At 39.4% G+C, this 23,811-nt stretch overlaps 1 protein-coding gene across 8 annotated transcripts in view; it reads right to left on the bottom strand.

Annotated features, from left to right (window-relative positions):
• Positions 1-23,811, bottom strand: part of KIF16B (kinesin family member 16B) — a 135,038-nt gene that overhangs the window by 3,184 nt on the left and 108,043 nt on the right. For 2 of the 8 annotated variants that reach the window (XM_027693312.1, XM_027693314.1), the window contains one exon: positions 13,114-13,197. The exons of 1 other annotated variant lie outside the window; for it this stretch is intronic. In XM_027693312.1, coding sequence (XP_027549113.1) covers positions 13,114-13,197 — 84 coding nt within the window. Of the gene's footprint in view, positions 1-6,254; positions 6,392-7,581; positions 7,815-9,089; positions 9,266-11,289; positions 11,668-13,113; positions 13,198-21,159; positions 21,260-23,811 lie in introns of those variants that run through there. 5 more of the 8 variants (XR_003535865.1, XR_003535866.1, XM_027693313.1 and 2 more) reach the window with 5 other exon arrangements.

The following is a 23,811-nucleotide window of genomic DNA, read 5'->3' as shown; positions in this document are numbered from 1 at the left end:
GCTCTTCAACAACCACCTCTGAGCAAATTAGCACACTTATAAAACCCAGATCTGCATTTGCCCTTGTTTGCAATGCTGATGTGTTAAGATAGCCCAGAGCTGGTGTGCCCTTGACACAGAGAAGCTGTTGCTTCATTGAAATATAGGTTGCTCTGCCCAAAGATGCTGGCTGGGAGTGATGTCCTGGAGTGAGGGGGACACTGACTGATGGCAGAAGTGTTTACTCGCACCACAAGCATATGCCTCGATGAAAGAGCTGTGGCTGGACAACACAGGGGAAGGTTGCTCTGTCCTGTTGGCTGCAATGTGGGCAATGAAGAAAGTGACAGGAGAAAAAGATGAGTGCTCCCTACCAACACTTCCCAAATTCAGATGGGACAGGGAGAGGATGAGGGTCACAGCAAGCTGGGAGTGGAGCAGCACAGCAACAACAAGTGCCAGAGATGACAGAAAGAAAACTTTTTTAGAGATCCAAAGGGGATTCAACATAGCAACCCAGGAGGCCACTGCAAGCAGCTGGAGTGGGAACAAGGCTAGATGAAAGGATCCCCTCCGTTGGGACCTCATGGGCAGGAGAAAAGCTGTTTTCAAAGCTTTCATACTAAATCCACTTCCAGCAGCAGACACAAGTTTTCTCTATTTACAGAATAGTGTTATTTGTGCTGAGTTAAAACTAGGTGGGAAGCACCCTGGTATCTTTTGATGTGTTCCTTGAAAAAAAATTTCTTAGCAGGGACTGGCAAGGTCAGGCTGCCTTCATAGAAACATGTCCAAATTTTATACAAATTAGTGTACTGATTTGCTTCCTACTGATAGCAACTAAATCATTGTCCCTGTGCACTATGTTACAGCTACTAGGTTTGCATGATTATCTCGGAAAGAAAAAACTAGTTAACTGCTAAAATATTCCAAAAGGCTCAGTTTTATTACTCATTTTCGTTTGTTAGCCTTTCAAAACTCTGGCCATTTGTTCTGGATTATTTAGCCTGGTAATCAGTGTTCTTCCAAATGCACTTTGGAGTTTCATTTCACTAATAGCATCCAACCTGCTACGCTGCTGGTTTGCTGGAAAGTATCCTAATGATACGTTTGTAAACGTCTCAGTATGAGGGCACAGGACCCTGGAACTGTAACAGGGATGTAAAATGGGCAACTTACACATCAGTAGTGTTTGGTTGTTCAGGCTAAACACACACTCAGGAACGCTAGTTTAGAGTACAAAACAGAGATAGAAAGGTAGATTAAAAAAAATAATCCAAAATAGGAAAAGCAGGATTCTGCCCTCTTGGAAGGCAATACAACTTGCATGCCCTTTAATTTAAAATTAATGACAGCTGTGTCTGCAAATTTTAACTTTACAAGTGAAACAAAACTGGAGAAAGTGGCGTGAGGCCCAAAGGTTTTTCTTTCTTTACTTATCTGAGTAGTTTTCCCCCCTTTTAATTATGCAAATACCAAAACGACAACCATTTTAAAAGCTTACTAGAAGTCATTTTAATAGGGTTCACCTTTTTAGCAATAGGCCAGTGTTCATCCTGTGCTCAATCCATCAGCACAGCAAAGTCATTCTAACGGTTTTTGCACTACTTCATGATGTGGGAACCTCATAATTTTATACATTTCAATATAAAGCCATAACTTAATTTAAAGTTATTAAAGTTATTACAATCAAAAAGCTTTCTGAAATGTGGAATTCTTCTTATCATCCTTTCAATTGTGGCATATTAAAGAGGAACTTAGTTCAGTGACATTGTTCTACTAATCCATTACAAACAGCAATAGCCTCAGAGACCAATAGCAGAGCTTAGCAAGAATTGGATTTTTTCATTAAAATTTGGTGTGTTTAAAAACTCATCAACTCTGGTACTTGCAGAAAACGAAAAAACTTTGAGCTTTTGCTTTCATACTGCTATTTCTAGCCATTCTCTCAAAAAAGTCAGTGTTTAAAATTCTTTAAAAGTTACATTTTACAGTTAGCATTAGAAATACCACCTGCTAATATATGCCAGAGCTGAAAGCACCACAAACTTTAATAAGATAAACCTTACAAGGCTTTGGGGATTCTTTGAAACAATACCACATTTTCAACACCTATACATCAATGAGACAGTCAAAAGCTCTACCACAAGGTCACCGAAGGTCACTGGTGGTAGAGGCAGGACTAATTAAGTTGCTCATCTAACTTCTAGCATAGGCTCCTCTCCCCCTTTAACAGAGATACTAGTTCCTCTCAGCACCAATCACATAATTATTCTGTCGACTAGTGCTAAGCACTGCAGCTTTAAATCAGACCTTGATTTGAATTATTCATAGAGCAAAGCATATGCAGGTATCACTGCTGTTTTCTATAGGATAGGAATCTGATTACCAAAAAAAAACCAAAACCAAACACCCCAAACCAGACAGATTGAAGCATATTCCTTGACTCTGAAAAACCACCTTGTGCTGTAATTAAGTATTTGCAAAGTCAGATCTTCCTGAGGAAGACTGTACCTCAAAACAAGCAGACAGGCACATGCTTCGCTTCCAATCTGTGATCACAAAAATAAGGATCTGTTTAGAAGACAAGGCATGCAAAGAGAGCCTGACGGAATGCAGAAATGGGAGTACATCTCCTCCTGCCTTTGTCTCCTAGAAAGTAATTGCTGGGCACAGCAAAGGAAAAATGAATATTTGGGGATCCTTCCCCAAATTAACCAACTTTCTCCATTTTAGACCTTTCCATTGACATCTTGAAGAGAAAAAAATTACTTCCAGGGTGGTTTTTCAAAACTGCAGAAACGCCAGCTATTGTCACTAATTACAGCCTTTTGACAAAAACAAAGCTGGGCTGAAATGGTACTGACAGGTGATGGTGTCCCACAGAGACTTCAGGTTGGCAAAGGGCCCTGTCTGGGGAGATGTTTTATACAGAACACAGTAAGAAAATATACAACTTACCAAGAAAAATAGCATTCAAACTTCTCATTGGATCTACTACTTCCTTGTGTTTTGTTCTTTGCTTACTGGCAAAAGTCAGAGGGAATTAAGACACTGTACAGGGAGGTAAGTTAGGACTGAAGAAGATGCGAACCCGTACGAAAAGGGCTGCAAGTTAAGCCAGCTCTGCTTAATCCAGGACACACACCATATCTCCACCACCACACAGGACTGTATTATCTGGGTCAGGTGTGGAGGACAGGGAAGGCCATCAGCCACAATACAGGAAGTTCTTTTACAAACTGAATTCCAAGGAAGCAGGTTCTCTTATGCCAAATTCCCTGACATTACAAGGTGTATTCAAGCTGTTCAAAGTGGGGTGTTTTGTGCAGGCTGCAGTCTGCAAGGACAGCTCAGCCCTCCAGGTCACAAGTTGGTTCACCACAGTTAAGCTTCTCCCTATGTCTGCTGCTCAAACCATCTGCCCTTCCCTCAGGGACCACCTAAAGCTAAACTTGCTAATCAGGAGTGAGTAATTGCCATAATAATGCTCTCATAGCTCTCAAAGTAGTTTCAGATCCATTTCTGGATTTATTAAATTTGAGCAAACAGGGAAAGAATTTGCAGATAGCAAGAGTACAGAGGTGGCATTACTTTGGAGGACAGCATTCCAAAAGGATGGGGGACCATACATGGGCTACAACTAGTACCTTCACCTCCACCAATTCTAGATTCATATCAATTCTCCACTCACCAGATAGAACTTGCTCAGAAACATTCTGGTCTTCTGTGGGGTTTTCTTTTTTTTTTTTTTTAAATAAAGAAAACACAAAGCTTCAATTCTTTTCCCCAACACCTTGACATATATTGTAAGATACCATAAAGTAGATTTGAGAAAAGTATGTGAGAGGAACAGCATGTGATATTCAATATTTCAAGTGATATTTCAGGCCCTCAGGAAGTACCCAATGTCACTTCTGGATCTGCACACATTTATCTCTGCACACACCCTTAGGGTCATTCCGTGCAGCTGTGATTTCAGAGCAATGAGAAAAATACTTACTGCCTGGGAGACTACCTGGTGCCTGAAGGGTCTTATTTCTGTGGAAAAATTTGGGAGACAAAGCTTCTAAAATTATGACAGGATCACCTGGACCAATTATCTTTTGCTGAAAGACCAGGATGGCTGGGTTCTCCTTACAAAAAACCTGCAGTACTAGACACTGTCAAAGCTGTGCAAAGCCTCCTTGAGGAGCCAGAGGTGACAAATGTCTCCAGAATGTGTCTGTTACATGTATCAGAGACCTTGCTCGAGTCACACATGACTTGTATAAGCACAAAGAGATTTCTCAGGAGAACAGACAGATTCACATGTTTGAAAATGACAAGTCACCACTGTGTTGGTCATCATACTAAAGAGGGGGGGGTTTATTTGCTTTAGATTGACAGGCATTAATTAGGCTCATGGCTGGATAAACACAAGCTGAGAATAAAGGATTGGCTCGTTTTAATCAAACCCTTCCTGCTCACTTTGATTAGGTCTAATCAGAAGCAAAGCTCTTTACAGGTAATGCCTAGTAGTCAGCGAATAAATAAATAAATAAATAGATAGATCGAGAACATCCCAGTCACTATCATCTTACCCTGTGTGTTTGCACGTACAACTCCACCCCACACACCACTTTCCATCCCAAACAAATTCCACATTACAAGCATCTCTTAACAGAAATAATGCAAGTGTGGCAAATTATGCTAGGTTGGGTTTTTTGATTTACGAGCAAATATCTTGCCAATTTGACTGTGACACACATATGTAAGCTCTTAACTTGTTGGACTGAACTTGTTTGCTAAGAAGCTAGATGGGAGGAGGTGAGACTGCAAGCTCCTACCAAAAATGTAATGTAGTTCTTTTGTTAGTGAATAGATTTACCTATATTAAAGTATGGCCAGACTTCGCGAACAAAGATTTTAGGGAGAGGTCTTTTACCTTTCGAGCCTGCGCAATGGATTTTTTAGGTGAGACACAGCATGCGCTGAACTGAGCCCACCCTTTAATCCTAAGGTTCATCTGCCGGGGCCAAGCGAGCTTGGACAATGGCAGTGAGGTCCTCAGGACGTAGGTTTGTTTAGAGTGACCTTTTCATAGATGGATGGCCTTAAAGGGCTGACGAGCTCCATCTGCCTGGGGGAGTATCCCTGACCGGGAATCGAACCCGGGCCGCGGCGGTGAGAGCGTCGCATCCTAACCACTAGACCACCAGGGGTCCCCGATTTACCTATATAGTCCCAAAATATTAACATGGCTGTAAATGCTGGATCTATAAAACCTGAATTTTACTTTGAAAGCCGTTGTCGTTGTTGGAGCTACAAAACTGAATGATGGAGACTTGACTTCTTGTCTCTGCAGTGGCACTAAAACTGCAGAAGTCTGTGTTGGGGCTGGACTTTACCCAAAGCAGAGAGAGACGCAGCAATACCATACACAGCACTCCTTTGGGCACGTTTAGAGGTACCTAAATGACTTTGGAACTAAGCAGGTAAGAATCAAGCTCCTTAACCAGACTAAATTCCATTTAAAAAACCCTAGAACTTACATTTCTATCCCCTTGAGAAAGTCTGTCTATGTTTTTCATGCACGGCATAATGCAGATTCTATGAATCAGGGTTAGTTTCCTTCACAGCTGTACAGGTGAAAGCAGATTTTACCACTACATTTCCAGAAGTGTTTGACTGCCACTAAAACTTAACTTTACCCAAGGTGGTACTGAAATTTACTTGAATTCATACACCTTTTTGAATTTTCTTAATGTACATGTATTCTGAGAGATGCCAGTTATGAATCAAGGTGAAATTGCTCTCCCAGGTTTTCAAAATCCAAACTATTCATTATAGCTATTTGGAGCATTTTTCTGTGCAAGTCTAATGGCATGAGCACATTATGCTGAATTACTATTATGCCACATCAGTTGAATTAACTTCTGAAGACAGTCTACATCCCAAATTACAATCTTATTCTGCCTGAAATTCATTTAAAATCCACAGGACTTCATATTTCTTACAATGTCTGCATGCTAAAAGCTTATATTTATTGGCTTTAGGCAGCTCCAATCAAAATTGGATTGTAGGCTGGCAGGGAAGTGAAAAAAAAGGCAGCAAGGGTTATGATTTACAGGTGCTCTGTCAGTGTGAGTCGTCTTTAGGAAGTGAGTGGCTGTATTGAAAAGGATCAAAACAGACCTGACTATTGAAGGAAACCCATCTTTTCTCCAGAGCACAAGTCAAAACAAGTCCCGTTAAAATTTATTCAGAAAGAACAACAACAGGATCGAATTTACCATGCACCCCTGGGCCGGCAGCGATAGCGTGTCGTCTGTTGGAGTGGCCTTGGCAAACAGCTACCCAAGCACTTGACATGCATCACCCTCTGCTTCCTCTGGTGAAATCAGATGCTGGAGGATGACTGATGTGCTGGCTTTGAAAAGGGATAGCACCGAGTTCAATCCAGCGTCCTTGGCTGAGCACCCCCTTTATTCATCTGCCCACATCTGAATGTGGAGAGCCATTGCTGGAGACCGAGATAAAGGTACACAACTTCAAAACTTGATTTGTAGGGGGATGTTGGGCAATTTATTCTGACCTGACAGCAAAACACATTAGATCTGGAGCTAAACTGGTGCTCAAACTATATGCTGTCACATATTCTAAACTTACTAAATCATGATAAACATACCTCCTTATTTCCTGATACTCTGAAAGATCTAAAAAGGAAAGAAAAAAACCAAAGGCCTCCAAACTGCAAATCCTATTTAATTCTGGTTGCAATGGACATAAACATCTGATCTCAAAAGATCATTTTTGAGGTAGGGGTATGAAGTTATACAGCTAAAGAAACACCAAAATTCTTGTCAAGGGGAATGTATATTATGCTAAGTTACCCATAGCAAACTTTGCAAAATGGGATTTCAGACCTGATCTTGAATAACATCTTGAGTTTGAGCAAATGGGACCAAGGGGCTGCTTACGCTCACCATTCTTTTTGCACCCAATAGCTTGTTGGACCAGAGCTTAAAATTAACTCATCCAGAATATAACCTCAGGCTTTCACTCCTTCTCAACAATCATCTTCATCATCTGTTCCTATTATAAGAATAATGTCTTGTATTGCTGTGGGCCTGGCTGAGAGTCTACGGTATTTAATCAAAGTAACATTTTATTGGTATGGGATCAACTGCTGACCTACACAAAGTCCTAATTTCTGCTTCTTTGTATCTAGTGACTGTAATCAATAAGTAAAATTAATTTTATTTATTCACTTTTTGAAGCCAACTGGGTCTTACAAAAGAAGAAGAACCACCCCAAAAAAAGATTAAATGCTTCAGTGCTGAAAGCTGCAACTTTTTTGAGGGCTGATGCTTCAAAACCAGAAAAGCCACGAAGACTGACGGATGAGGACCCAACGTGTGGAATTGCTCTCAGATGGCTAAATGCAAAGTCTTACTGCCTGCAGGCAAGGCAAGACTTCAGTGTTGTTGCTGAAAAGCAGTTATTCTTGTTCTTAAATTTTTCAACAGTTACTAGAGATTATGAAAGGCACTTAGTATAGACTAACTGTACCTAACAGAAAATTATCTATGACATGGATTTCATATAACTGATATTCACAATATGGCCCAACCACACACCCTCTTATCTTTGTGGATGCACCTGCGCTCTTTCCTTCCCTGCTCCCACTGCATCCCTATTCCTCTAGTGGGAAATTAAAACCATCACTCCAAGATATTGCATTCTGTAGTTCAGATGATGGGTATGAAACAAGCCTCTCTAGGATTATCAAACACTAGCATTTGCAGCAGTTTACTTTTGCACTGGCAGTCATTTCTGGTGTGCATTCATGTCTGTAAAAAAAAAAGAAGAGCTTTCTTTTATCTTCCAATGATTACCAAATGTATTCTGAACGCGTTCTGAAGTCCATCTCATCTAGATGCTGCTAAGAACAGTACTTACAAATGGTCTATCAGAAGCAAACATTCAATCTGTAAGAGCCAGGCTGGTGAGTAGCTGCCTTTAAAGCTCCTTTTGAAAAGCTTTGGTATTAGGGATGCTGTTGTAAGCTGATACCTGAGTCTAATAATTTCTTTTCAATAATCACTTTGAACAAATATGTATATGGTAGCTTTGAAAAGTCTTTGTGACTGGAGTCAGTCAGGGAAAAAAAAATCAAACAGAAATGGTAACTTCAACCTCACTTGATAGGATTTTTGCAATAGGAACACCAATTGACCCCTAACTAGAATGAAGCAGGTTGTTAAACATATTAAGGGATGGGGCTGTGAAACAAAAGCCAGTGTGCCAGCAGGGATGTGCTAATGAAGTTCATATCAATATTCAGATGATGAATCATCTAAAATCTCATTTAAATGTTTCTGTCCTCATGACTGCAAGGAAAACCTCAAGGAATGAGGGCTCTGGCAGATTTGAATATTCTTTTGCCCAAATTTGTCAACAAGTATTTTGAGGATTTTTTTTTATCGTCTGATGTTTCTTTTGCTGGTTGCCACCAAGGTGTTAATTTGAAAACTACTAAGACATTTAAATAATGAAAATGAATTCAAGTTCAACAAAAGGTGCTATTTTTATTATTTCCTGTTTTCCTTAAGTACTAGGTTCCTGGAGCCATTACAACCCAGCAGACTGTCACTTTTAAAAGGGAAGGATGGCATGGCTAACTTTAGAGCGTTACACCAAAAATACCCCAGAAATCGTCACCTCCAAAGGAACTCAAGTGAAAACACAAACAGAAAACCAAACAAAGGACTTGGCTTCTAAGGTAATCTACTTTTGGAAGGTTAATTTTGACTGAAGGTAACAGCAACATTTCAGCCAGTTCAGTGTCTACAATACTCTCTCCAGCCAGTGCTACAGATTGGACAGCAAAATTGAATTATGCAGCTCTTCCAAGATTTATTTCTGTCTCTTGCAGTAACACCCATGATTGAAACCCTCATCAGCAGACACCAGGAATTGTGGAGGTTAAGGACAATTGTATTATTAATTTTAAATAAATTGAGCACGTCTATCTTTCAAAGAGGTTCAAAGTACCAAGAAAAAAGAAGAGGAGAGGCAATGCCAGGAAGATGTACGTGCTCCTACAAAACTTGACGTAGGCTCACCTTCCCAGACTATCACAGGTTGACTTTCACTCCCTGAGCTCTGTAAGTGGCACCAAAAGGCAACACATGACTCCTACTGACTCTTGAAATGTCTGTTGATGCCTCCCTGAAAAGCCCATTGGGGATTTTGCTTGTTCTCCTCTGCTGTCTGCAAACCAACCTGAGGAAATGCAGGCCTGGGAATAGGGAGAAGGAAACAGGGAACAGAGACAAGGAGACAGGCTGAGGCTTGGGAGAGTTTTTGTTTTACTTTAAGCAATCACCTGTTGGGATTTTGTGAGCATAGCAATTGCTTTTTCCTAAGCACACTGGTGAGAGCAAGAGCAGTAAAGAAGGTCTAGTTCGGTGCATGGCTGCAAGGCTTCTGACCAAGGAGTCAAGAAACACAACTCAATCTGCTATGTCAGCCTAGGCTCCTGCCCAGTTTTTCTGCACAATGGGAAAACAGGGCTAACGATAATGCTCATTACCATAACAAAGCATGAGTCTAGAGGAAGGAATAAAAAATAATCAGGGGAATCATATGATACAGAAATACAGTATCCAAAGAAGCTGGGATTTCAGGAAAACTTTTTACTGTCATTCACAGATCTAGGAACTCACTAAAGAATAAAAGATACTTTGCAGTTAAAACAGGAACAGATACATTCAGTGACTCACTTATTTCTTGTGACAAGTGCTGCCTTTACAAAGTTTTTGCCTAAAAAAGTACGAAAAAAGGATATACATCATCTGAATTCACTTAAAAAAAGGATCCTATACTCTTATCTACTGATTTCTAATTGCATGAAAGGATAGCTACACACTAACTTCTGTTCATTAACTTTAATCAAAAGAATTCTTGGCTGTTTCATTTAAGGCGGATTTAATCAAGCAAGGTTGGCTCTGAAGTGAAATTACAGTCTTCAAACTGCGGAACAATTAATTTAGAGTTTTGCCCTGCAACAGGTCCCTGATGAAATATTAAAGTAATAGATTGCAATGGGGTATTTTGGGTAGGTAATTTTAAATACAATCTAGGTGTTTTCAGATGTATAGGCAAAAATCTTTGTGCAAACTTGCACATTATTTTTCCAAATCTCTATGGTAATGTAAGATATAGCTCAAAACATTTGATATTATACCAACAAACACCAAAGCAAAAGTGTTTACATTGCAACTACATATCAAGCTGGAGATCAAAGATGACTTCTCAGCTTCACCTCGCACAAAAATAATTCATGTAATGTGCATTCCTTAAAACAAGGCATTGTGAAGCTTTTTGGTTATCAAGCATTTGTATCAGCAAGGATAAATAAAAGAACTTAATGTTTTACATAAACTTTGCACTTACTGTGATTTAAAAATCACAATACTCATAATTTGGGGCTTTCTGGATTCTTTTACTCCGAGTAATTTCATCTCCATTATGACATAATATGCCCACTTCTAATCGCAGGCTGAAATAAGGTAACTCTACGTGTCAATCTCAAAACAAAGCAAACCCTACCAAAGCCAGCCCCCATGATTATGGTTGCCTTGAAATGCATCACAAACCCCACTGCTGTTGTCAGCACTTTTTTCACTGTCGCAAGAATCAGAGAGGTGATGTGTAGAAAAAACTAAACACTTCCTAAAATGTCCTTCAAAGAATGTTTTGGACAAATCTAATTAAGTGCAAGGAAAACTGCAGTTGCTCAGAGATGACCTGGGGGAAGCACTGGACTAGCCAAAGCTACTTCAACCTAAGAAGTTCAGGAAAAATGACATGAAGTCCCAGCCTACTGAAGATGTATAAATACCTAATGTAAAAACTGCAAGAGCAGAGTAATTTCTTTATCATCCACTACCAGGATAACAGCTCTACTAATGATCTTACAATACAGAATATTTGTTCAAACACTTATTGGACTGGTATTTGTCAAGCTGTCATTTATTTTTGGTCAATAAAGTCAGCTCAGAAGTTGAAAAAGACTTGTGCTGGTCTGGAAGCTGTGCTTTGCCTTTTCTAAAAACACTGTTTTAGTCATCAGCTCTTGATTAACCAAGTGGAACAACCAAACAAGCTTCTATACTCTACTACAGCCATATCAACACATCATCTGTGATGCTCGAAAGAGATTGCAAAGGGTTTTCAGCAAATCAAGGTACAGGATCAGGTATGAAAGCCAGCTGAGCACAAGCCATGTTTCTCTTTGATACCAAGCTGTAATGCCCTCACCTTCTTCCTGATCAAACTCCCACGTGAGAAATGTGCTGTGGTCCAAAGGCCAAGAAACTACGTCCCTCACAGAGGCAAAGCCATCCATTTACTACTTTCCAGTTAGCCACTGAAGTGTGCTCGAGGTTCATACTGGACTGAAAGCCACAAGGCAGTAACAGCCAGCATTTTAAACAGAACTGGTGCCTGTACCATCTTCCACTATCACAATGGAACTTCCACTTTTACAGCACAACTCAAGATGTTCTTTGAGCCTTCAATGCATTCCATGACTTTGGAAACCATCACTGCTGAGGTGGTTTCTCTCACTCTTCACCAAGGAGGCTGCAACTACATGAGTTGAAACTTTCCAGCTGTTGACAAAGCCACAGCAAACCACTGCTAAATATGTAGTGAAAAGAAAATATCACGATTAGAGATCTGGACATAAGGGGAACTTTGATCAGCTTGTTGCATTGAATTCCTCATGGCAAGGTTGTTAACATTTGCTTGGCTCCTTGTCCTCTTTATTTAACTTTCCCTTAGCCACAGGGGATCTTCAGTTCCTCAACACTGAGTGATTTGTCAGGACTATTGAGTGGCATGGCCAAGTGGCATATGGCAAAATACATTCATGTGAACAATGGTTATATATCATTATGCTTGCAAAATATAAAGGTAATGAGAGCTGTAAGTACTACATGACTAGGATCAAAGTATCACTATGCACAGTAGTTTTAACATTAGAAACATTACAATAAAATCTGTTATCAAATCAATGAAAGATCAGAAAGATTAAGGGATTAAATGTCTTACTGGTACAAAAATACGCAAAGTGAGTACTAGACTGGAATGTGGCCGTGTCTTTATGCCGTATATTGAGGATGTGCTCCATGTACGACAACCCCACATCAAAAGTCAGTGGGAGGATGTTTTGTTGGTAGATCAAAGAAAAGGTGAAGTACATAGAAAAAATTCAAAACATGTAAGGAAAGATTCCAGTTGTAAGCAATTTACTTTTATATTAATTTCTCTAAAGCTCTACTTAATACTATTTTAGTTCTACAAAGAATATAATTCTTAATGACTTGCATGATCAAGTAATCCCCATGTGGCTACAATATAGTTGCAGGGTGTACAGTTTTGTCTTTGATCACGCCTCTTCTTCTTTCCCAAAACCCCACCTCCTGCTGCTGGGCTGCAATAACACATGCATTAACATAGAAATATAAAGACCTAATGTGTGATAGGAGTTCAAAATTATGCCATCCACATGGCACTGCAGAACCAGCAAAATAACTCAAACCCTCAAACTCAATAACATTGTCCACAATAAAATTAATTTTTAAAGTTAATTGAAAGAAAAAGAATACATTCAGAAAGCTGGGTTACAAAATAAAACTCAGAGATGTCTAAATATCGCTTTCCTTCCGTCATGAGGTATTTGGATATAGTAACTATGATAAAATAAGTATATCTTCAGCTAACAAATTGCATTTAAAATAGCAATATATTTTTTTAATCTTGTCTTGCACAGAGACCATCTGTCTACAGTGAACACTTACCTCATGCACCACCTTTTCCCCTTAAATAAATGTACCTCCTATGAATATCTTTAAAGAGTTGCTTTTTTTTTCTTAGAGTAGGAGTAATTTATTTTTTAAGAGATGTTTCATTACTTTGCAATCTACTGCTGCCATCTCCTGTGTTAAACGAGGCAGCAAGTAACTTAATACTTACAAGCAGGCCATTTAATGTTGACCATATGGGAACAGTTTCTGTTGGTCAAGCAGAGAGTACTCCACCTAAACACACTACAAAAGCCTGTTAAAAAGTTGGCATTACCTCTAAGTGACTCCGTCGTTCTGCAATCACTCGTTCATCCTTGTTTCCAAAGAGCTTCTTTGGAGGGAATTCTAAAGTGGCAAGCTGGAAGACATTAAAGGATGAATCGGCATCAGAATTGACAAGCTCAAATGAGAAAACCCTCTTTAAAGTACAAAGCAACTGGGAAGAAGAAAAAAACAAATACTCATGAGCTACACTATATGCTACTAGTAGATATCATATTACATGTTTCTACTGACATTAGCATGATCTTGTCTGTGGTTCTGCTAAGATAACAGCGCATTTTGTCATCAATGAGTGACTGAAAGAAAAAATTTGGGAATTAGACTGCCACTGATTGCCCACATAAATATTAAAAATTTGCAATCTGAATGTGATGTGATAGCATCAAATAGAAAGTAAGAAAGATCTCTGCAGGAATTCTGTGAATCTTAAAGGACTACATTCAGTCTCTTAAAAATTGTTGTCTCTAGCCGTGCTGTTGCGTAATTTGTTTGTTTTTTCCTATGTTCTACCATAAATGTAAGATCATTGGATCTAAGAACTATCACTGAAATCATGCCCTAGAAGATGGCATTGCTGGACTCCAGCTGACACCTGACCCGAACCTTTCATTGTGCCTTGAACTACCAGTTCTTCCCTCACAGCAAGGACAGGCTGAAACCAGGGACCTACACTGGGCTGGCAGCTATGACGATTGGGAATGCGACTCCTTGAGATGTAACTCAACTGGAGCCCAATCTCATTCAAATGTGCATCCACACTGGAAGCTGATAGCTTTAATTTCTGAAGAGAATCCACACAAGCATGCAAAATCCTATTTATCACATTGAAAATGAAAATCTTCCAGTGGCACACCTGCTAGAAACAAATATTCAGATATGTCCTTTTAGGAGTTCAAAGCCATCCCCTCATTTCTTTTTCCATCCTGTAGAAACTGTGGCAAGCAAAACTGGTAAGGCAGAGAGAGAGGGAACTGTCTGCCCTTCTTGTACACCAACATATAAAATGCGCGAGCTAATTCCAGCTGGCTATATCTGGAAAACACACTAAAGACTCGAGAGTTGGTAACAAGTACCAACGAACTTGGTCTGCTAAGCCACTGCTGCTGGAACAATGCATGAGAAAGCAAGTCCTCTCCCCACAGTTTGTGTTTGCACTTAAAGCACATCAAACCCAATTTTTTCCCAGCACTCACTGTATGAGATAGAAATACGCAACCTCCCATTGGCATCGCTGGAGTTGTTTCGCAGGCAAAAGCCCTGTGTAAAAATGCCTCCTGCATGAATTCCCCTGGCTATTTGATGATATTGAACTAATAAAAAAGATGCATCATTTTCTAGTCTATCAGCACATACAGGACTGTAGAGAATTTATGGCTGGTTACAAGGAGCAGCAATATACTGAATTAAATGAGGAGTTCTATTATTAACATTGAATGTAAGCATCTTTAAAATACATAGGAATTCTGCAATACAAATAATTTATTCCCATTCTCTGGTTCAATTCCAACTTAGATAATTTTAAAGAAACAGCTAGACACCTTCAAATGAGTGATTTAGAGATGAGGGGCACCAGAGGAGATGGAGAGATGTCTGCTCTGCATCAATCTTGCCAGCATGTCCCAATTATATTCCTCAAATTTCTCCAACCATATTCCATCTCAGTGTGCCTGCTTCTTCATGTTGGCAGGACAAGCAGTACACAACCAAACAGCATCCTACAATTATGTCCTTGGGACTTATTTTCACTGCATTACTCACTTCTTCACCTATACAGGATTATAAGTGCTAATATTTTCAAGGACTTCAAAATTCCACCCCTGCAGAAATTCTATTTTATCGAATAGTACTGCATCATTTCACTACTAGAAGCAAGCAAGGTAAAACAATTACCACGCAATCCCCTCACGGCCCTAGGGAAATTGTTTTTATATTTATTTGCTAACAAATACTTTCATTATAGAATTTTAAAATAGTGTCTGTTAAAAAACAATTTGCACAATGAACCTACTGCTACAACATCCTCAGACATACTCTGTAGAGTCAAAGCAAGGTCTTACAGCTAAAATCAGGAATGATTTCTTTATCTAAATCAAGTTTCACCTTAACAGAAATTTTGGGACTGATTCTACACAACTCTGGGCTGGGTAAACTGTTTTCCTAATCTCTTAGCTTTCTGGATATATCTTAGGAGAAAAACAGTTGTATTTTCTAAAGCCACTAAGTTTTGCTAAACTCTCTCAAACCAAAGCAGCTACTCACAGGATTTTAATACTTCTAAACTCCTAAATCAGTACCATGCATAAATTTAATATGCAAGAGAAAGGCCTCAGCCAGTAAACTTGGCTCTGAAATGTTCTAAGTCACAACATGTACCTAAATGAAAATTATAAGTTCACTGCTGGTCAAGACCTGGGGATCTGAATACTTTGTACATAATAAAAGCCACCATCCAGATCAGAACAACAATGCGCTGAATTATTCTTGACACACACATACGTTACTTATGTTTGTAATACACCTATGTGTGGCAGGAAGAATGTGACAAGGAATCATGGGAGTTGTAGTCTTCCGGGTTCTCACGCATGCTCAAAGAATACTTGATTGTCATTGGTTGGAAGATCATGTTACATATTTAAGCGCTGTATTTAAACCTAAGTGTTTTGAAATAAACCTCAATTCTGCCCTGGCACTTGGTTGTGTCACCGGCGGGGTTCGTGCCTTATACAACACCTCAAATGGCGCCCGAACAGGGACATACCTATACATACATATATGTCACTTGGAAAGATTTTTCTTGTTACAAAGGACTGATCATCTACTGCAGTCAGCATTTTTACTGGGCCAGTTACAGAAGGCGCAGGCCCTTGGGCTTGCTGGAACATTCCTGTGTCTCACACTTTCCCAAGGGTCTCCTGCCTCCTCTTTTAACTAAATGATTGGCAGATGGCCATCTCACAAATAAAATATGGAGACCATATATGTTCTACAACAGATGACCACCCAGCCATAGGATAGAAAATCCTCCAGCTGTATTTCATCATCACTTCAGCAACTCAGTTATTCCAATGGGCTCTACTCCACTACATGCCAAGAGTATAATCCCTACCAAAATGAAAAAGAGACATTCAAAACTCTGCAGGCTTGAGTTTCAGGCTGTACAAACACTTAATCCAGACATGACAGCACCAGTTCCCACCTACTTCTCAGCTTGAAAATGTGAATTATGCAGTCCTCTATGTGACTGAAATGTCACTGTAAAAGGAAGCTGGTCTATTGTACTATATTTATATAAAAATACTCCATTGGTATATTTACCAAAGGTAGTGTGCTTATATATAGACACCATGGATCTTTGTCACTTTGACTCAAAATTATTCCTTTAATGTGTGGAAAAATGCGTTGGTGCAAGAGTCCCACAAATATACAGTGATGATAAAACATTCTCACCTCATCATAACTTTGTTTATTAAAAAAAGAAATGGAAGAAAGTCCAGCAATACAAATACACCGAAGTAATGATAAATGTTATGATAATGGTCTATAAAAATTCTCTGTCCTGATGTATTATTTGATATACAGACTCTGAATGTAATTGTGCGAGATTCAGAAAAGCAATGATTCAATAGAATTTTGAGGTTTATTTAAAATATCTCACTCATTTAAGCCAAAGTGCAGTAGCAAATATTTCAATAAATTCAGATTTTATTGTTAGTAATGCTACAGCACCTTTAAGAAACTGCACTGTAACTTCAGATGAGATAACCACTGCTACAGGTTAATGCACACAGCGCAGTATGTGACTGAGACGCTTTTGTTCTGGCACTGAAATATGTAAGAGATCTCCAGGTGTGGATTTTGCACCGAGATGTTTGTCTTGGCTCCAACACTGTAAGAGAATTTCACACCATCCAGATTCAGGAGTATAAATGATTCTTTTAGAATTAAATGGTTGTGTACCCTCTCGCTCGAATTAATTCTTCAAGGGTCACACCTTGATTACGAGATGAACGTTTTGCAGCAATGCAAGGCATAACAGTGGGACTTTACAGGTAGCAAGATAAATTATTCTTCTTCCATGAAATTTCTGAAGCACACCCCTACCCTCCCTGTCCCCCTTGCTGTAGTGGCAATGGAAGCGTTTGGCAGGCAGTCCTTTTCAGCAGGGATGTTTTGTCCTTTTCTAAAGCTTCTGATGAGGTGATGTGTTTTCTGTCAGGGGAAATTAAGAGGCATATTCCCCAGCCTGACAGGAAGAGAGGGCTTGAATGATTTCCTGAGAAGCTTCTGTATGTAGCATGCAAGATTTCTAATTTTTATTTTGGCTGCAGAAGCATTTCCCTACTACACTTAATTATAGCATCGCTGCAACCCAAACTCCATTATATCCATAGGAGTGTGCACATATACAATGGGCAAGGCTGGGACTACTCTTGGACCCAAAAGGCAAGGCCAGAAAACATATTTTAAAATAGTACACAGACACCTCAAGACTGCATATCAGCATGCCTAATGTCTTTTAGACATTAAACTTTACGGCTAATGATGTTTATCCTATCTGGCAATCGTTGCTAGGCAGTAGCAGTCTTAGGGAGAGGCAAACAGTCATTTGCAATTTACTCCCTAATTTCTTTATAATAAATAAAGGCTGTGTTTTATTTCTGGGTCTTGTGTTACTTGGGGGCATGTTATTTGTCTGCATCTCAGCAATCTTATCTGTAAGAAACAATGCTTACCTGCCACAATGGACTATTGGTGAGTTAGTACAGTCAAGTTTAGACAGTGCTGGGTCCAGTCCTCAAGGGGAAGGTGCTTCACACCCAGTAAGTGCTATTCTAGTAAATGTAAAACAGCTGAATGTATTCCTCTACTTCTCCCACATTCCAGCCAGGATACTGGTTTTAATAAGGTTTTCAGCAGGCATTTAATGCTGGTAAGAGCAGACGGCAGAACAGTAAGTGACCCTTTTTTTAGTCACCTATTTTATCTTACATACAACTCTTTGACGTTATGATTCTGGGAACAACATACCCTTTTAAAATGAAACCATACTTCATAGCCTTCAGCTACTGAGCCCCAGGGAGAGATGCAAATTTGGAGACTAGTCTTTTGGAAACCAAGAGTGCAAATGAAGGCCCCAAATACCACAAAAGGCTCTGCCTGGGATGGGGTGCACTCTCATTTCAGGGCCTTTAGAAAAAACAAAGCCAGCAGCATTTGAAGGGTGTCCTTTAATTTCTCTTATATTCAGTTGGAGACTCTTCACTGAAATTGTGTCTGCTTGGGGACCTGCTGGATTTAATTCAGTTCAGGGGTTTTATGGTACAGTGGAACAGAATATGTTAATAAAAAGTTTTGTACAGTACTTTGCAGATGATATTTCAATATATAGTGGACCAAAGTTAAATACCACATAATACAGTCATGTAGGCTTGTCACTTCTGAAGCATGAAATTGTTCCAAGTGTTACGCTCCCTAAACATTAAAAAAGTGCCATTTTCCAACATCAAGCAAAAATCTACAGGATTGAAACATCTCATTATTTCTGGCCAGCATAGTCTGTGTTTTAGTGCCTACAATATGGCAAAAGTTTTTTTTTGTAAGAAGAAAAACAGGGCAGACATTGATGGAGGCTGAATCATCTTTAATCTTTCATCCCAAATTCTCTTTGTACTTCAATGTTTTGATATATTTAAATGGGGGGGGAAAGGGGAAAAAGAGAAAATTAAGGAAATGTTAACTATTAAATTAAAAAGTCAGTCTTCTTTAACTCTCGTGTTACTTTTAAACTCTGAATTTTCTCATTTTTCAAAGAGTATGTGTGACTTTTGATCCTTTGTACCAGAAATCTCTGTCACAAATGAGAAAAATCAAAGAGGAGAATGTGGCACGGTTTTGCAGCCAGTGTGGCTGCACCTGACTTGATTTTGCAGGGAGTAATGAAAGAAAAAACTGTCCTACTTTTACTTTTTGAAGTTTAAACAAAGTAACTTAAGCCTCAACTTCTCAAGATGTACTAAGACTCTCAGAGTCTAAAGAAATTGGAGAAAGGCTGTATTCTTAACCAAGAACTAAGTATTTAGGGATTTGACAACAAGGTAGGAAAAAAAAAAGCTGAACTTCTATATTTTTACTTGTATTTTGGCTGAAATAAACTACCTTTTCTACAAAATTTCGTAAGAGAGCATTAGGCAAAGGTAAAAAGTTAACAATGAATAAAGGCCACTTTGCAAATTCTGAAAAAAATCAAATGGAAATCAAAGATAAGTCATTTGAACATATACTATCCACTAAAAAATAAACCAACAAAATCACTTATAAAACCACCTATTTTCAGCTGATATAGCCCAAACTATTTAAAGCTGAATGAGGAAAGCTCTAAACTTATTCTCCTTTAAAAAAAAAAGTTACATAGTCCTTCACCACCTGCTCCCCCAAAATATATGCTATAGATAAGTGATGCCCTCAGAGGACAGAAAAATTAAAGCCACTATTGTTCACTATCAACTAATCAAAGACAAGGAATATCAAGGGGATTATTTTCTGGATATTCAGTTTGTCACCTACTTTTCCTCTTCCATTTCTAATATTTTCTCTTTACTTTTTCCATCTCTTCATGTTCTTTCCCCACTTTCCAGCTTCCCAACTTGTCTCTATTTTAATGCTATGCTTCCCCCCATTCCTGCATGACCTACCTAATTCTTTATCTTACTCCACTGGGCCATTTGCCATCCTTCCTCCCTGCTATCTGCCAGAAGGGGAAAGGGATTTGATATTCTCAGAGGTAGCATATCCAAGGAACCAAGGATCAGCCAAAGCTCTGAGGTGGACCCATGTCAGCCTTCTAATGGAGTGAGCTCCCTGGAGAAGGCTGAACAGCTTTTAAGCAGCAACAAAAGTCACAATTTATTATAACAAACAAACAAGGATAATTAACCTCCTAAACCGAGGAAAACTCAAGTGACCAGGAAATAGAACAGGAAAAAGGATGTAAACAACGTTCCTCCTGCGCTCAGGATCCCTGCAGAGGGGTGCCTGATACCAGCCTAACATAGTCAGCCCTTCACCGTCTTTGAGGGAAGCAGACTCTGCTCCCAAGGTCTTTGCAGTGTTTCTGAGACCTGAGGAGCTGCTCAAGGCTCATCCCTGCTGTCTCTCAGCTCCTCCATCAGAGCTGCAGGTTTACAGCTTTCTGTCATCTCTCCTTGCTGCTACAACAGGCACCAGTGCCCAGACCTCACTCAAACACGCACAGGGGAACGAGCACCTCCCTCCTTCCTTGTGGGAGTCTACTCTGACAAAATCGTAAATAAACTGGTCAGCAAATGCAAGAGAGACCACATTGCATTGATGTACTGGAGTTTTGGGTTTGGGGTTTTTTTTCAAATGTTTTTTTTCCCCCCTGGTATTTCCTGAACTCAAAATATGCCACAACTTGGTTTCCAGTCCCTTAACGGCATAGCCCTTTCTCTAAGAGGAAACTGTTTTGCCCCACGTACATAAGAATACTCTTTCTTCCTGCTATCCATCCTTTTTGCTCCGTGTCAAAGGGTTACTTGACCACAGAACTGGTTTAACCTTTGCATTTCTGCCTGGCAGGGACAACTCCTGGTTGGTACATTGCTTTTTGTCTGGCCCCTTGTGCCAGCAGACCGGTGAGCCAGGTCTACTTTATCCCCTCTAACACATCCCATTGAGGCCAGAGTGCACTGGAGACCTTTCTAGGGTTAACCTGCTAGGCAAGCAATTCTGCCACTTCCCCACTGTACACAGACTGGCTACAATTCCTTGCCTTTTCCTACTTATCTCTCTGGAACATCACCCATATATAAATAGGTACCTTCTCCATATAATTCCCCTGCAATATGGGCACTAAGACATGCCAAGAAGGACGTACATCTCCTCCCATAAATAAATATATGCAGTTCTGTTGTGAGTCGCCTCAAAGTCAGGATGCTGTGACTAACCTCCACACACCATCACCTCTGTATTCACCAATAAATGAGCATCTTCTCAGAATGCACAAGCTCTCACAGCTCTGCTGTCTCTATTTTTGGGTAATTCTCTTTGAACTTTTAAGATCTTTTGCCAGTTCTCTTCCTCAGACAGGCATAATTGTTTCTCCAAAGAACACCTCAACTCATCTGTCTCTGAAAAGGGACAAAAAACACAAAAGAAGAAATTCACCTCTGAACCACCCTCAAACCTCCCTCTGATGATGCAAAATGACCAAGTAGGATTAGACACCAGAGATTTCTTATTGTCTTTGAATGGTCCCCACCTGCCCATTAAACAATCACCTGTAATTATCAAAAGATATGAGAGTTCTCATATCCAAGTTCCTCCTTTAAACCAGCAAGATTAAGTCTGACCTAGACTTAACCTGCATTTTTGGAGCTATGGTGAGATGTGGAAGCCAGGGTTTATTGTGTCATTTTAAGTCCATTTAGTCTGTCTCCTGCTACTGAGAAAAATGAAATTAACTTCAGCCAAAAAAGTTACCTTGCATTACAGGAGTGTTTTTGTTTTCCTTAAAGCAAATTCTAGGCTACTCAGAATAATAGCATAACAAAATAGAGCCATAAACAATGGTCAATATAATATTTGACAAATTACTTCATTGTTTTTTCCATTATAAGCAGTACAATAGCATTTAAATACAGAATAACTATAAAAATGAGCCATAGGATGCAACAAAATTCATGCAAACCTTGCACATGTCTATAAAATTATGCAGTTTGGGGATTTTCATCTCTTTTATAAAACTCAGAAACTAATATAGCCAAGGCATCTTTCTACATATAAATTTCTACCTGCATAGCTCCAGGATTATTAGCCAAGGAAAGAGAGACATAAACTGGCCCAAATGGCAAAGAAAATATTTTAAGTTTCCTATTCAGGCTGTAGAAAGGCAGAATAAGATGGTGCAGAACCAGCATAGACCAATCAAAAGACAGAACTACCTCAGAGGTAAACCAGTCAAAACCAAATAAAAATAATTAAATATGAGTTATAGATGTGTTTGGAAAAAAAATATGAAAAAATTTTAACATAGCATGTCCTTGCAATCTTGATTTTGCTCTCTTGTTCATCTATCCCTTGCCCCAAGACAGAACTCTCTTGTGGAAAAATATCCGTATCGCACGGCAGATCGTGGTCTAAGACAAGGGTATGTGCTGACCTAGAGAGTCTATGGACAAGTTTAACACATACTCTCTGCACTTTTAGGTCATGATTTTGCCAACTAAACATTATTTTTTTCATGCAGTCTCAGGTTATGGTGCTTGGATAGTTCTTTAAAGAAATGATAACAACTGCTGGGTTTGCAAGGTCTTGCCTTCAAAGCTCAACACATTAATCAATCTTCATCAAGGTGTGACTCAAACTCCACTTCTGGAGCTCTCTTCAGGGTTTATTTTCCTTTCAAAAATGATTTGGGATTTGATTAATTATCTTCCTGCTGGGATTTCCGGTAAGGTCAAGGCAGTCCCTGCAACAGCACAAGTGGGCCATGTATCAACCACTACCTTCGCCGTGGCTGCCTTGCCCCATAGTGGCTAGGGGGCCACTTTGACTGAAGCTGAGAAGTCACAATATCATTTGACTAAAGCAACAGAAACACTTCAGAGAAGAGGACTCACCACAGCAGTTTTAACAGCACTTCCCAAAAATGATTTGCTTGTTGCACATGAGCTCATCTCAGTGACATCTGGCAGCGTTTATGAAACATCCTCGTCTTGTGTGGCTGACTGACGCCATAAATTTCAGTCACCCTTGCCTTTGAGAAATGCTAATAATGAAAACTCATCAAGGAGCAGCAATAATTTCTACTGCTGACTAGACGGATGCCTTTCTGACTACTCAAAATTAATGGCACATCTCAGGGTCTTAAAGAACAGCTGTCACAGAGAAATATACCTGCAAACAAACATGCAGCCGGCCTCTGAGTGTGATTTGTTATGAGATACAAACTGGTCACACACAACAAACTGGACTGATTACAAGAAGTTAGGCAGCCTTCTGTGTCATTTAAAATGATAAAACCAGAGAAAAGGCAGTGCAAGTACACAAATGGGAAGCTTAAAAAGAACTGCTTAGTCCCCCCTCCAACAGTAATTTATAGTCACATAGGTTATATATAAATTTTCACTTATGTCTAGTCTTACAGACTTTAGAATTAGCTACTTTATCACAGAATTAAAAACTATCTGTGAGCTTTATACAAATCTGGGATTTTCCTTGCACTATTACTGTTGTCAGTAGGTAAAGCTTAAAATGACAGATAACTAATTAAATGTAATAAACTTCAAAGATGTATTTTCAGGAGCTTGCTTGGCAAAAGATTTTGTATGTTTAGGGCAGAAAAAGCAACTATGGAGACAGAAATATCACTGTTACTATCAGTTCCAGGAGCAATACCCTGCTCTTGAGGTCTTGAGTACTGCTCTTGAGGTCCCAGAGTCAGGGTGGTGGGTGAGAATAGGTATTTTTTTTCAATAAAATCCAATTTTTCCATAAAATGTCTTGATCGAGCACTTGAAGATAAATGTTTCAAAAGTAAGACCTATGTATATACCACATACATAGGGAAAGCTCAAAGACATACTCCAAGAAAATTCCATGGTATTGAAGTCAACCTCATTACTTAGGGTAGGGGAGAGAACAGGGATGTGTTTAACTGTTGCAAGTATTA

This window comes from Neopelma chrysocephalum, unplaced genomic scaffold (genome assembly GCF_003984885.1).
Source record: "Neopelma chrysocephalum unplaced genomic scaffold, ASM398488v2 Primary Assembly neopelma1_91, whole genome shotgun sequence".
Lineage (NCBI taxonomy): Eukaryota > Metazoa > Chordata > Aves > Passeriformes > Pipridae > Neopelma > Neopelma chrysocephalum.
The sequence above is the reverse complement of the archived record's forward strand: the minus strand, read 5'-3'. Positions and strand labels throughout refer to the sequence as shown.